This window comes from Dromaius novaehollandiae, chromosome 1 (assembly GCF_036370855.1).
Source record: "Dromaius novaehollandiae isolate bDroNov1 chromosome 1, bDroNov1.hap1, whole genome shotgun sequence".
Lineage (NCBI taxonomy): Eukaryota > Metazoa > Chordata > Aves > Casuariiformes > Dromaiidae > Dromaius > Dromaius novaehollandiae.
In genome coordinates, this window is record NC_088098.1 from 51146792 (window position 1) to 51162883 (window position 16092).

Genomic DNA, 16092 nt, shown 5'->3' on the forward strand with positions numbered 1-16092 from the left:
GAAGCACACCGGGATTTTGTATGCTAGAAGACAAACCCTGACCATTTCAGCATGTTAGTAGCCAGTTTTCTGGTACCATCCCATGCAACGTCCTTGATCAGCCTGGTCAAAATAGAACACTTGTATTTCATTCTATGTGAAGAGTCCACAAAAGGAGCAAGACAGCTTAAAGGCATCAGCATTTATGCCCATTAAAAAGCTCTGCATGGGTGATCCGGATCCCTAGTTTGAATCTGCAGCACAATACAAAATACAATATTTGGGAAACATAGCCACATTCTCCTAAAGAATAGTATTATCCTCAATAGTATTTTTTCTAGGAGATATCAGACCCAGAATGACTTTCTGTCAGTGACAGACAGCTCATACAGAAGCCTTGGCTTTCTAACAGGTAACACAGACTTGGCAAAATTCCTTGCAACAAGCAAGTGGAACTCCTCTAGGGGAATTAGAGATAATGTGGTCTCTTGAAAGGCTGTACGCTTAATAGGCATTGACCAAAATACCTCTGCTCCTTCATCAAAGCAAAAATGCCAGTTCTCAGGAAAAGTTGCCTTCTTGAGGGTCCCTGAGGAGGATTAGAACCCTATAGAAAAATACTTGCTTTCAACTCACAATGAATGCAGCTGCTTTTTAAAAGTGCTTCTTAGTCACAGCCTCACGAGTCCCTGCCATGAAAGACCCTTGCCTTTGTAGTAAGGGAACCACAGCAGTTAAAGCACATTTTGCAATCAACAACCAATGCAAAATTTCATCAGAATCTCCTATGGCATATACTTCACTTTAAAGAATTTTAAAATTTGATTGACTGGGCTTTTTTGAGTTTGAAATTTCACCTTCAAAATTGTGCAGTGCTCACTCAGACATCCTTAGATTTTGCTTTAGTTTTTCCACATTCATAACTCACTGTTCTACCCTAGTCTTTTTTTAAAAAAAAAAAAGAAAAACAACAGTCCATATTTTACCACTAAAAAATTAAATGCTGGCAACTGCTAACATTCTTCCAGGAAAACTGAGAATACTATATGCTGCCAAATCTTCCCAAGGAAGATTATAAATAGTCTGGCAGGCTACATTACTAACATATGAACTAAGGATAAAAAGAATACTCCCCTCTGCTGCACTCCATAGAGACACTGGGGGAGAGGGGGAAATCAGCAGAAGGTTTGCTAACCCAACACCAAAGTAATCTATACAATTTCAAATGGCTAGTGTCACATACTCTCTAATAATCCCATTACAGCATGAGCAATGCCACAGTGGTAAACAGAAGTGTTCAAAACTGAGTTATTATTAAACATGCCAATGCTATAGGCAAGGCAAAGGGAAGTTCAACAGTTGAGATGACTGCAGATGACACAAGCAGAATTCAAAGCAGCATGTTTGTGCCAGAGGTGGTAGAATATTTAACTAGTAGTATTCAGAGAACTACAGGCACAACAACAACCACCAGCACCAACCAACTTCAAGCCAGAAAATCGAAGATGATGTTTTCTCCTCTCAGTGTTTAAAAGAAAGAATTAAGCTAGGTTGAACTCAGTGCTTCTTGGGGTACCATCATTTTTACAGGCCAGACATCTGCAAGGCAGTAAAAAGGCCCATGCCATCTTGGATATCCTCTTTTTTTTTTTTTCTCCACCTTACCTGGGTAACTGCTGAATGAGAGACGGCTGGTTTTAGTATCTGGATCAACGATATTGAAGTTCCAATGTTTATATATTCTCAATGTGGCTGCATATGTAAACCAGCTGGAATGGGCAAAATATATGTTCTCATATCCAGGCAGAACCTGGAAAATGGAAACAGAACAATGAACAATTTTCAGGCCCTACCACGCTCTGCATGTTTCATACTTCAGAGAAACTGGGAAAACAACTTGTTTTAAGTAGCTGGATTAATCACTTTGTGCAAGAATGAGCAGATTCTTGTGCTTTTAACTGTGTACTTAAACAATGAATTTCTGAAACCTCTAGGAATAATTCTTGCCAATGTGCTGTTCTCAAATAATTAGTTGTTATTTTTCAAAATGAAACAGCTTAGGGTTTTTTTTGGACACCTGTGTCACATGATACATTTTGTTTCCCTGGTTTCCTCTTGAATACTTGTATTTACACATTCAAATCAGCTCTCTACAAACATCTCCAACATTAACTTAGAACATGCTGCTTCGGTGAAAATTCCTCCGGGTGAGTTTAAAGCACAGAAGCAAAGATAAGCAAATTCACTTTGAAAGGTAAATACATACTGATAGGACATCTTTTCCAAAGCATTTCTGTGGTTCTAAGATTTGTTGTTAACTCAGAAGTCCCTTGCTGTAGGTAAATGCTTAAATTCTGTCTAGTTAAAGCAAATACTGTTGCTCTGGGATATATAGGGTCTTCATATTCTAATTATTGATAATTTCAACCCTGAAAAAAATGAGTCATGGCGATGATGTATCAGATGCTTCAATATGGAAAGCTGTTTCAGAGTACCACTGCTAACAGCTAGAAACCTTCTTCTGATTTCCAGACTCTACTCATTCATGAGCTGCTGACATCTGTTTGTTCTTGTGCCAGCACTGTCCTTTAGTTTAAGTAATCCTCCTTGCTCCCTGCTTATTTCCAGGCATTCATGCTATCTCTTTCAGCCTTCGCTCGGTTCGGTGAAACAAGTCATGCTCTTCTACTCTCCTCTCTATGATAGTTCTCCATTCCCTAATAATTCTAGTAGCTTTTCACTGCCAATTTGTTTGTTTTTTCTTGAACACAAGTGAGCAAAACTGGACCCAGTATCCTACAGAGGCACAAATTACATGCACGAAAGGGGCCTTGACTGACAAGGGTCCCTTTATGCACATGCAACAAACAGTTAATACTACAGAAACACAGACTCAGGATATTGCAAAATCAATATAGTCACTAGAAATGAAATTCATGGCGCTCACCTTGATAAGAGCAGAGCAGTGACCCATATCCCACTGATACTTCCCATGGCCACCTGGCTCCACATTGCATTGTCCACTCCGTGCAGAATACTCAAATAATGCAGGAATGAGGTCCAGCAGGTCTCCAACTGCATTTAGAAAATGGACATCAAAGAGGCTCATTGGCTGGGGAAAGAGAGAAAAGAGGGACCACAAAAACACTTTCAGACAGAGAAGAGTCAATGCAATCTCAGCTGTCAGACTTTGTTTTTCTTTAGCTCTCAAAGCAACTTCTTATATTTTCTCTTTTATGTAAGTACCTGTTCACGAGGCCCAGATACTAAAACTCAGTGTGGAATTGGGCACTCAGATTATCTTTAACGGTTTGGCCCTTGTTCTCGTATAGTGACATTATAAGTACCAACATTTCTGAGGAAAAAAGGAGAAGCTGATAGCAATTTGTAAGACCTTTGTGTGCCTTTGAAAACAGCATATGAATCACTCTGCTGCTACTGTTACACTAGGTTTGAACAAAAAGATTTATATTTTTCTAAATGCCTTTGAGAAGCCTTACATTAAGAAACACTCAGGTGAGCTCTCAGATTTTTATAAAGACCACAATTAAAGCATCCTCAGGGCTGAGAAGGAAGAAACAAAAGAGGGAAGCAAGATATGTTAACAACACTAAACAAGTATGGAACTAGCTGAACAGAGGAAGTCAGTCAAAAGGCACTCAACTAAGAGCTTTCAAAATCCCTTTCTGGTTGGAGGTAGCCAGGGTTATCTGTCACACAGCTCACAGTACAACCTGCTCTTCAGAACCTTCTCTTACTTCTCCTCTTCAAAAATAAATGATAAACACTGGTCTAACCTCATCTGTTAAGAGGATTTTCTGAATCTGTCCTGCTCATGCTTGCACCATGCCTTTTGTTAAGGCGAAGCCTAAGGAAAAAAGACAGAACAGATCACCGTAGACATATGATTAGTATTTTTAGAATGGGACATAATCATACAGCACAGGAATACACTGCTTGCAGTATAAATCACTCTTATTAAATCATAAAGCTGACCTATCCCAGAAGAGGGGAGTCAAGTGATGAAAGAGATGAAAGGTGACAAATCCAGAGAACATCTACTTTTTATTCAGAAGGCTGAATTCTGCATCATCCATCTGCTGTTCCGGCAGAGAGAATAACCAGCAAGAAAGAAAAACAATGTAAATTCTAGCACATATATCCCAGGGGAAGGAATTAAACCCTCACATAATATTCACCAACACAAGTGAGAGAAATAAACCATTCTTACAACTAAGATAATACACAGCAGAAGGCCCTAACAGCAGCTATAGTATAAAGAACAAATGCAAAACAAACTTTGACATATGTTATATTGCTTTAGCTCATCACATTTTAGCTATAAGAACACTGACAGGGAGCAGCAGAGGCCACAGCAAATATAAATCAAGAGATGTATCTTTGGATAGTTTTAAGCAACTCGGTGGTATGAATCATTTATTAAAATGTCCTGACAATTGCTCTCTCATGGGAACCCATGTAGAGAGACTTGCCATAGTTTCAGCACGATTTTTCCCCATGTGTGATCCAGCTCCATTTAAAGGACTGCAAGCCAAATACACAATGAGGAGAAACTGTTTCCCAACATCCAATTTACACAAACATAACTGCTAACGAAAAGTCAGGCAGAAAAGTGACCAGCAAACAGTACCATCAGCAGAGGAGCAGGCAGGACTGCATATGAGAATGCTCAGCCAACCTCAAGGAATGTTAATTCTACTTGCCCTCTTATTAGCTATTACTCCATATTTTCCTCTATAATACCTACCTTCACTGCAACATCTACATATAGCCACACTGGCCCTGCTACAGCATCACTTCGAATTATCTGTGTATTTTTAAAAAATGTTTCATATTTATGTGCTATCTTATGGTTACTGAGAGGCAAAAATGCTATAACTACTATGGAGCCCATTCAAACTAGAAGGAACATGCTAAGCAAGGAAGCTATCAGAACTATAAGCACAGAAAGCTGGCCAAAGGGTGGGAGGAAAGACCCTCTTGAACAAAGCAGCAGAGGTCATGTATAGTCAAAGTGTTCCACTGGGTGAGATTAGCTTGTCAGCAACCAAAACTTGCTAAAATATCAGAGAAGTGAAAAAGGAACTAGGCTGTTAAGCACCCTTTAGAATTCTGTTTTCATTCCCCTTTTCAGAAACAAGGAAATCTTGCTCCAATTTATTTCCTAGAACTCATTCAAGAACTCACCACTTTGCTTCGCTAGGATAAACCTGGTTTTACATTTACGGCTGTTTGATGCTAAGTTACACCACAGAAGTCCAAGGAGCACAATGCATAGAGCTTCTCTGGAGTGCCAATAAAGCAATGCATTCAAACAGAAGATTTGTGTGTCTGTAGTACAGGCCAAATCTGGGAATCTCAGAGCAGTCTGAGACATATCCCACCAGGCTGAGAGTTTCAGCTTGAGAATAGCTATTACTGAGTTCCAGAATATACAGAGAAGCCTCTTCTATGAGGTGTTAAACACGGCCCATAATAGGGCATATTATGATCTTTTCTAATCACCTTCTCCCATCTCACATAGCAATGCCAGAAAAACTCCTTGTATCAGGTTTACATCCTGAAGAAAAGTGAATGGCATAAGGTAAGCTGATAAACAATGAGGCAAAGTAGCCATGACAAGGGAAAAACTCCTTTTGCTAGAATGTATGGCACCTTCTCTAGGGTAGCCCCCCAGCCTTCCCTTCCTGTTGAAAGCTTACCATCAGCTGTAAAGACAAATAAAATTAGGAAAGTTAAAAGATAACAGAACCAACCTTAAAAGCTGGTCTGCATGGGATAATAGAATAGACAACTTACTCTGTAACGATTGTTTCTAATAACTTTCCGATGTGTGAGCATTCTCAATACAAAATAAGGAAGTACAAATTGAGGGCTGTCCTAGAATCTTTGCAGTGTTTATAACTCATACACCTCCTTTCAAGAGTAATTTTCCTGTGTAGACAAGCCCAAGATTAATCACGGCCCAGAGGTGCATTAGGCAGATGAAAGGCTTAATGTTCTTTGAGTGTCCCTCCTTCAGAAATTGTCTTGACAGAAGGGTTGGGTTTGTTTACTGGATATAAAAATGTTGCTAGACCAGATGGAATAATTTCACACTTTAGCATGAAAATGTATTCAGATTTTGACATCAATCTTAATGACACCAGCAAAAGTCAAACTCAAAATACAGACGTTCATAATATACATTGTCACCAAGCAGGTCTGCAATGGAAGTACCTATCTAAAATAGCCCTGCAGGACACCAGGTTTTATGTGATTTAAAAAAGATTTTCCAACAGTCCACTACAAAACATATGTTCCACATATATAGGAATAAAAAAATATATACTAGTAATACTATCAAACAGTTTAGCGTCCAAACCAAATTTTCTCTCTGTAATAAGGCCTGGCTATTTGTGGCAGATATAATGAATTCTATAATATTAATGTGAAGCAGACTTAAAGTTTAAGGGGGAAAGAAAAATAAAAAAGTTTCAGAGTGACACCTATCTGTATGCACATAATCCAGCTCTCATTTAAGCACTGACTGGATTTGACATAGTTCTAATCTACCGTGCATTGTACAGGACAATGGAAAGTCAGACATTTTTTTACTCAGTTTTCCTCAGATGACTACACATCAACTAATCCACGAAATGTAAAACTAACTACTTGCAAGTTTAAACAGGTATGTGTCACACTAATAAGAAATCTTGCACACTAAATGCATAAAATTAAAAGCAGATTAGCAATTAATACAGCTTTTGCTTCCATTCTCCTGAAAAAGGAACTATTTTCTTCAACTTTGCCTAGTGCTCAGTGTAGAAATCCACAGATTTTGTAAACAGAGCCTCTTTTCTCCTTCTCCTTAAGAACTTTGGACCAATACTGGTTAGCTAACAAACAAATCTCTCGATGTTCAAGAGTACACTTTGTCCACACACGAGCACTCATGAGGGGGAAAATGAAATCTTAGAACTTTGAAATCCATCTCCTTCCCTTTTCTTCCCCATGTCTCACCTTTTGGGAGCTAGAGACCATGTAAGAATGTCCAGCCTTTCTTCTGCAGCATTTAGCCTTGTTCATAGGACTTATGCATATTCAGAGTAATCAGTTGTATTTAGAAGTATACACAGATTTTCTCAATAGCAGTAAGAACACAACAGAAAACAAAAAAAGTTTGTCAAGTAGGTTTTTTGAAAAACAAAACAAGAAAAAATAAAAAAACAAGATATTCTCAATGCTCTTAACGTTTATTACCCTTGCGAATCCAAACTACTGCATCACTAGAGATTGATAAACTTGTTCCCTGTGCTAATAACCCACACCCAATACACACACACACATACACATACATACATGTGTGTATATATATATATAAAGGATTTTTTTTGATCAAAAAAGCAGTATCTACCAAGGGAAAGAGAGAAGAGGGAACACACAGCACTAAGGAAAACGTACAATATGAATGAGGTTTTCTTCTCGAAACGTGCAGGATTTGTTGTTTATTGCAGGGGCTTTCAGTCACAAGCTTTTTAAAGCATTTTTAAGGAAAGATATGAGTAATGTAAACAGTATATATCTGCTATTGTATTTCTTGCACAAAGACAGATCAAAATGACATCGGACAAACTGAACCAACGTATGATTGTCAGACGTATGAGAAAACCATCTATTAGCTAAATTTATTCCCTAAACATTGCACTTTAAAAATCTAAGGGATTAAAGAAAAAAGCCTTACTAACATTCTAAACCATGTACTGCAAGAGCAAATTTGAAAACATAGCCTCTTTGGAAGGGGCAGGTGTTCTTGAATCAAAAGGAATAAGCCAGATACTGGAGAATCTGTTGATCTTCTTTTTCGGGTTTCTTTTTAGTGTTGATGATTTATAGAAGCTGGGATGATTTTCCTATCAGTTAATGTGTCAGAGCTAGAATGCTAGTCATTAACATCCTACCTACATGTGTTTTTATTGTCTGTATGAGGTCAGAGGGGCAATCTTCAAGCTCTATATATCCTTAAGGGGATATGAATAGCAGTAAATACATACACAAATAGCATGCTGTGGCCTACTCCCCCAGAAGTATTTGAAAAGTGGAATGGTATCCAACTAAGGGAACCACGTGTACTTTTACAAAGCTGTCAGGTACCATTTTGATGCCAAGAAAACCCAAAAGTCTAGGTGCACAGCAGCTGTCCAAACTGTACTCAAGACACTTACGTTAACTTACTGGCTCTGGCAAACAGAAGAAACTGTAGCACCATCTTGAGTGTGCCAAACACACAGATGGGGAAGATTTTTTGCTTTGAATAAAAAGATATGGACCCAATATAGGCGATACTGCCCAAACCAAAAATTTTCAATGGCATAGAAAAGAGTAGAAAGAAATCCCACCATCTGTTCCAAGCATACTTGAGAATGTAAATAGATATCACTGCATATAATTCAAGAATAGAGGATACAATTATTTCAGCCTATACCACGTCTGAACTGTTATTAAATGTACAATTTTTACACAAGCATGATGATGAGATACAATATGCCCTGACTGAAAGACGGTCAGAATGACTTAGTCATTTCAAAGGTCAATGTTTTTTGACAACAAATACAGTTAGATAAATGATTATCATATAACAGACATTGCAGGCAGGACATGTCTACTCTAAGGCTATAGCTCAAACACAAGCTAGCACTTTTTACCCTATCTAAATCTAAAGGATTCTGAATTAGCCAAAAAAATGATAAGCTTCACAGAGCTCTTCAGATACATGTGTTGTGGAAAGGAATTTGAGTTCTTTTCCTGGAAAATTTCTCATCTCTTACTATCCTCCCTACAATCCAGGCCCATCAGGAAGGATCTCTTCATTACTGTGAACAGACATCATCCTCTTCCTTTTCGTTTGAGCTGGTTCCCATTCCTGAAAGCCCCAGATCAAGTTCTACACATGAAAGAGGTGTGTACTTTACTAAAATTCAGTTGTTCATAATTTAGCACCCCCAACTTATCTACATCCTTGATATGGTTAAACCAAGACAAAAAGGTCAACTACACTTACTCGAATCCTCAGTTTCACACTGAGGAAGCTATCAGACATATTGCAACAGCATTATAAATTACCGTACCTGCAGCAGAGTTAATGAAGCTCTGCTATTGCACAGAAGTTGATGATATGGAACACAGTAATTACAATTTCCAGTACAACTTCTAATATGAACTAAAAAAAATTACTTCATTTGGCCTGCCACAGCACTAACCATACATTTTGTTATGGGAGACTTAAAGAGAAAACAGAAAAGGAGAAGACACTGAGCAACGAAAAGCATACTCCAAAATCTAAAGGCTTTTAAGGTTGGAAATCTTATGCTTGGAAATAAGAACAAAAGCTCTAACTCCCAACTTGCTGATTCATGCTGTTGCAGCTACTCTTTATACCCAGAGGGTAATTTACTCAAAAACAGTTTTAAAGTGATGACAGCAGGCACCTTAGCAGGTGTCCGTCCTTCCAACATTTGCGCTTAGATACAAAAACCATCCCCAATCTCATCAGCACGTGAGAGCCCCAGATTCCAAGTCCAGTTCGGAGGAGGACTCTTCTCACATCACTGCAGATCAGTTACATTATCCACATTGAACTGCAACTGGAATTTTTGTAGAGTGGCATGCAGAAAGAATACTTGTCTCTAATTATCTTCCTTCTTTTTTGTTAATATCAGATTTTCTTCTACTCCACTCCCATCTACTTCCTTTGACATCCCATCCCCAATTACTAAAAAAAGAGATGCATCAATCTTACTGTTTGTTTGTGTAGTTTAGCCCACTCGAGGGCTCCCATGTACAGACCATCCAACTGCGCAATAATATAGCCAGCATGCCTCCAAAAGGGGTCATCTTTATTATTTCTGATTTGTTGTCTTGTCCATTGATCTTGTTTCCTGCAGAGGAACAAACAGGTTGGGGTTTTCTTGTTTTTCTTTTAGAGTATAATTGATAATGCAGGGAAGAGACAAATGCAGGCCTGTATTATGACCCAGGTGATCCAACCTTCCTGGTGTTTTGAGGGAAATCCTGATTTGGAGGTCCTGCAGACAGGAAGGTTGTATCCTCTGGGTGTTAATGTCCAGATCTATGCATGTACCTAAAATAGTACACTTCTACTGGCACATACCCCTTTAACATAAACAAAAGAGATGGACGCCACTTCTAACTCACCTATGTCAGATCCAACCTCCCCTTACAGTCAGTAAAGAGAAACAAGCATTTGAAAGGTCAGATGAACTGCTCACTTTAATGCCTACTTTAGGATAAAACTTACTGACCTTTGAAGCGCCTATATCCCTCTCCTGGGTACAAGTGCAACGAAGGCTTTCTGCTGTTAGTGTTCAAACACTGCCCGACAGCCATTGCTATCCTTCTCTGAGGAAATATGGGAGGCCAAACAAAATCATCCCACGGGCCAAATCAAGTCAACAGGCTACCAGTCAAATAACCCAGGTTTACAGCATGAGGCAACACAAGTTGAACAGACCCTAGGGCAAGAGTAGTCAACATTATGAGAAACTCCAAGAATTCCCTCTTTGGCTTGTGGTCAAGGGGCCACAAAAGAACCACAATTGTTAGAATAAGTCAGGACCAGATTCTGGCCTCCGATTCTGTATCTATCCAGTATTGTGTACAGCAGCAAAAAAGAGTGAATGAATCTGGCAAGGAAGCAAACTCGTCCAGCAGACAGTAGTTTACGGGTGACAAAACCAGACAGATTTTGCTTTCTCAAAGTCACAAGAGGTAGAAGAAACAGGCATATGGTCACAGCATTCAGGGCAACAGGCTTTCAGTATGAGGCAGCATATAACAAGGCTTCTATAAAATAAAGCAGTGTTGCAGGAGTCTAGGATATAGGCAATAGGAAAGTGATACAAGGCCATCTAGTATTGCTCCTGCCATCCCAACACCACATCTCTGGGGATACAGTTGCTATGTCGAGTCATTCTGGAAAAAAACATATGCCTAGACATGGTGGCTACCTCATTTTTCTCACGAGGAGGGCAGTAAGGCTGAAGGATAAAAGGACAGATAGAGCACACTAAGGTAGGGGGTTTTTCTTCTATTTGAATAGGCTACCAACAATAGACTTTATATATATGCAACAACAACAGAATTAATCAGATATATATCCCCATGTGAGAAGCACAAAATGAGGGAAAAATGGGAAAAAGTAATCTACAGAAGTGACTAAAGTTTTAAAGAAGTGTTTGGAATGGAAGAAAACTTAAGTCTAAAGAGATTAAAAAAGGGTGGTAATCACACCCGAGTCTCCCAGTACCTGGCATGGTTCTTTTCCCACTTGTAATCTTCCACCAGTGTAACTGAGTTATTTGAGTAGAATTACTTTTGATTTATACAGCTGAAGAGAAAAGGGAACCAGGACTTCTGTGATTAGCTCAGAATTTGTGTCAGTGTTAGAACAAACAAAATGCTAACCTAACAGTGGAAGGAAAGGATACACGGTGTTAAAAAGATTAAGGTGTTGAGAGACCACACTGTTCAGTATAACATTCAAAATACCAGCTTTTCAGAAAAGGTTATTGACTAGAATAAGCTTCAGAATTCACTGACCTTATCTCATCGTAATGATAGTTTTAAACACTTCCTTGAATGAACAGAATTAGGGATTCTGCTTTTCTTTATGTATGTTTAGAATTCTTTTTTATACTAATGGCATACAATCACATGAAAAGTAAGCATATATTTTCTACAGCCCACAAGGAAGAGGATTAAAAAAAATGAAAAACTGTCATTCTCTGACCCCAAATTTTGAATAATTTATTTTCTAAAAACTTAATACATACGCCATAAAATCCTGAACTCCACTTCGAACGGTGGGATTCTTAATTAATTGCGGATACATATTTGCAGCATGGTCGTACATATGCCTGAAAGAACAAGAGCAGCAAAAATTACTGTTTTGCATCTTTCCTCCCTTTCTCTTACTGCCCCATTGGTCAACAAGCATTGACAGAGAAGCAGCACAGGCCACAAAGTCATCTTTTCCTAATCAGAGAAATGGTTTTACATCTTTAATGCACAACAAAGAGCAAAGGTAACAAACAAATCGTTGAACTTAAAATAAAAGGCCTTCCTAATACCTGCTCAAACTGCTGTACAATGGAAAAAGATGTGAAAATGAGATTAAACTACTTTGTAGCAAAACTTCAAGTTTAGGGAATGTTTGTAGGCCAGCAGCATCCTGGAAGTCCTAGTATGCCAATTTAAAGCACAGAAGAAATGGTTTACTGGAGAACTATTCCATTTGGAACAAAGAAAGCATTGAGGTGAAGGGGACATAATTTGCTGATTCAATAGTGAGAGAGAAACCCAGACCGATATTTAACAGTTTCACTTACCATTAACCAAGTGTTCTCTCCTTACTGATTAAGCTAAATATCTATGTTTTAAAGCGTATATTTAGAAATGAACCATTGATCCTGCTTGTTCCCACAGGATACAGACTGATGTTAGCCATGACTCCATTCAGCATTGTGGAAAACAAAATCATTGTGAATTTTTGTTGAGTTCAGTAGCTGTTTTGTTCCCAATAATAAACAGGAAAAAAAAGATTTTCAAAATGAAACACTGCACATTTCAGGATGAAATTAACCTTCAAAAAGAGCTCAGGAGCCCAAAAGTTAAAAACACTCTTCCATTTTAGGTCAAATGAAATTGTCCAGATCAAGCCAAAATAGAACTTTTTTGTTTTCTCATTATGTTAACTTTTCTCTTGTCAAATTTCTTAATCTGGTTCAAACTGAACCAAAATGTTTTCAGTCAATAAATCCTTTTTAAAAAAAAAAAAAAAAACACACCAGGGCGGAGAGGGAGGGTTGTTTAATTCTAGGTAGAGGTCAGCAGCAAATTATTTTTGCCAAGGTCTGGAGCTGGTAGAACTATATCAGTCATCAGTAAAAGTAGCTCCTACTAAGCGCTAAGAGAGAAAAAGCAGAACTGAGAAATGGATACTGGCCTCAAGGAAAGCGCATGCCAGTAAGACAGAATTCCTTGTATTAAAACCCATGAGGGCAACTTCCTCTGAGAGGGGTACAGTCAGAAGCTATTATTTACAGTTTCTCTTGGGCATAATTAAAAACTATAGCAGAAATGATTGAGCAGTTTGCTGGGAATTAAAGATACTGAATGGTTGACCTCTTCCCTTTCCCTGTTCCCAGCTGTTTCGGTACCACTTGGTTGTATGATACTGCTGCTTCATAGGTCAACTCTGGCACCCCTCCGACTACAAAATCTAAATGGCCTGAACAACATTCAGGCCAAACACTAACCTAGCAAGGAAGTGAGTTATTTTTCTGACACATTTGCAGTTGGAATTGGATTATCATGTAGCAGATAAGCACCAGAGCTGGTGCAAGAAGGCAGCTTTCCGCTAGGTTAGAAAGTCAATCAATGTACAAAAGGGCTGGATCAGTACCAGGGTAGCTGCAAATGAGGGGGTAGGACCTGTGGAGGGGGACAGGATCTGTAGAGGGAGGAGCAAAATCTCCAGCAGCTGCACACCATTACACCTGTCATGAAACTGTAGTCATACTATCAATTTTAGTTTCTGAGTTTCCCATTTAACAAAAGACTACATGCCATAACCATGGCACACTTCTTGAAGAGGGTAAGAAAGTTGAAGAGGTTGATCAATATCTTGCACTCTTGCAGTCACAGGGAATTCAACAAGTAAAATTCCCAAGCAATTTTAGAAGTACATCATCATGTAACATTCTCCATATTACAAGTCAGAGCTCTGATGGGACTAGAAAAGGGAGGCGAGTAGCATGAAATAGTCTTTTATGGATGAACCGAACGAGGAGGATAAGAACACCCAGGATACTACTTTAATCACTGCCTGGGCCAGAACGGATGATCAGGCTTCTAGGGTCAACCATCAGCTCTAGTGTCTTCATTTGGTGCACTCAAAAGGGTATGCAACACAAGGCAGATGTTACACTAGTGGTACTTCTCAGCTGCGGTGACTGATGTAGGGACCAGGTTAGCTCACAATCAGGGGACTGAAACCAACTTCTTTGATGTCCTTCCTTCTTGTACCACACTGACAGAGGAAGGACGAGGCCAAGAAATGATTTTTCTTTTTTAAATGCCCAAGGTTACTGAGTTTTTTCTCCTAAATGCCCTGTTTTGTTTTTCTTTTCTTTAACAAAGCTTCTATGTGTATGGCTTGCATGTTTCATAAGAGTTTTATCCTCTGAAGTAAAGTGGACCATTATAGTAAGGTAAGGCTTTGCAGCTCTAAGGCCAAATGCAAGGCAATTACAAAGCTGGGACAAGAATTAAAAGTACAAAATCAGTAAAGCAGAACTCTATTTCTTCAAATTAGAGAGAAGCATGACAGGACTCACGTTAGCAAAGGTCATATCGGGGCCAAGTACAATTAATGATGCTTCAAATTTTAATCCTGCTCTTAGGCACCTTGCATGTTTCAGTTACAACTAATTAAAAGTAAGTGCTTAAATTAATGTCACAGATCTGGATGTGCTCTGCCATTGACCAAATGAAGTGAGGCCTCAGTAACACTTCTCTGTAGCGAGGGAGGGGAATTCAAATCCAAGAAAACCAGAGCAAGCAACTTTGGCTGGATAATAGGACTGGTCCCTCCAGAGAGGTGAGGGAGTGCAGTCAGAACATATTGATGTCTGGATCGCCAGACACTAGGAATGGGATTTATCCCACCACTAGCTATATATGTTTACAAAATAAATATTAACTATCTAGATCAGGTGTCTATACTAGAAAGAGATGAATCAGCCTCTAGAAATGTTTGTGTTCCTATCCTGACTTGTAGAAGGGTCTGACTAGCTCAGCTACTGAGTTTTCAACCACAGACCTATAAAGCTAGAGTTGATGTGAACTATTTCCAGCAATCTGAGACAAAAACAGTCCATTGGGGGTTTGGTTTTTTTTTTTTTTTTTTTTTTTTTTTTTTTGCTTTAATCCCTTTGTCTTGCATTGGGCTTGGTTTCCTACCAAAAACAAAGTTTATCTTTTAAAAGAGCTATTTTGTCACTCTTATGCTTACACCAAGAGCCTCAGCTGCGTCTAGAAACCTTTCTTCATGCCGTAAGTGTAATATGCAAGGCCTGCTAGCTGAACATTCCTGGAAGTCTCTGAATTGCAAGCACTCTTGCCCTGGAGCTCCTGCTAGCCAGACAGCCCCTGCAGGAGCCTGCACTACAGCCTCAGTCCAGGCTTCCAAAGCATCCCTGTGTCAATGCCATACATGAAATCAGAGCTCTTCCTGGCAGGTCTCTAGGATTTCTTCAAGGAGGTATCTTGGGTCATTTCTCCTTCATGAAGTCATTGCCACAAATGGAAGCAAGACAGCTGGAGACCCCAGAGTTGTCCAGGCTATAGGTAACAATGCATTGATGGGAACCTCAGTTACCAGGCTTACTTAATGTCTTCCTTTCAGGGCTGTGTCAGAGCCAGACATGGTGGTGCTTGTACAGTGCAGGCATGTAATGTCAAGTGTTTGTCTTCACTCCAAACCCACCCTTGAAGCCATGCTGCATGGCAGCACAGTCACGGTGACCGATTAGGTCCTGCAGAGGAGAACTATATAATCTCATCTCAGTAGGGATATGCAGGCTGAGGATGAGTTCAGAGAGCCTAAAGATGACCAAATACACTCATGACAGAGCATTTGTTTCAGTTGCCCAAACAAGGATAGACCCCCTAAGTACAAGTTCTTCCACTTTTGAAAATTTGAGCATTTTTTCCCCCCTTTAAAAATAACTTACAAAGCAAGAATTCCCAGTTTTGGGCCAAAAGCAGTTCTGTGATCCCCAAAGGAAGAAATGGCTATATGCCTATTTTATCCAGATGCACTACAATGTATATGTTTATTAATAACAGGGAGTGTTCATCTCATCTGAGCTGGGAGTTTGGAAACCCAAAAGAAGTCGTAGAAATATACTACTTCCTTCCCCCCCACTCCCAGTCTGCCTTCTTTTCCCATCTTCCTCCTATTCCCTTGAACCTGTGCCACTAGCTACATGAGTTCCGGATGCAATCCTTTAAAACAAAAGAGGTACGAGC

At 39.2% G+C, this 16092-nt stretch overlaps 1 protein-coding gene across 1 annotated transcript in view; it reads right to left on the minus strand.

The window, feature by feature from the left end:
- The window catches only part of PLBD1 (phospholipase B domain containing 1), a 43744-nt gene that overhangs the window by 14197 nt on the left and 13455 nt on the right, over positions 1 to 16092 (minus strand). Inside the window, exons 3-6 of the mRNA XM_026102246.2 lie at positions 11832 to 11915; positions 9779 to 9917; positions 2927 to 3091; positions 1645 to 1789 (exon numbers count right to left, since the gene is read on the minus strand). Coding sequence (XP_025958031.1) covers positions 1645 to 1789; positions 2927 to 3091; positions 9779 to 9917; positions 11832 to 11915 — 533 coding nt within the window. The remainder of the gene's footprint in view (positions 1 to 1644; positions 1790 to 2926; positions 3092 to 9778; positions 9918 to 11831; positions 11916 to 16092) is intronic.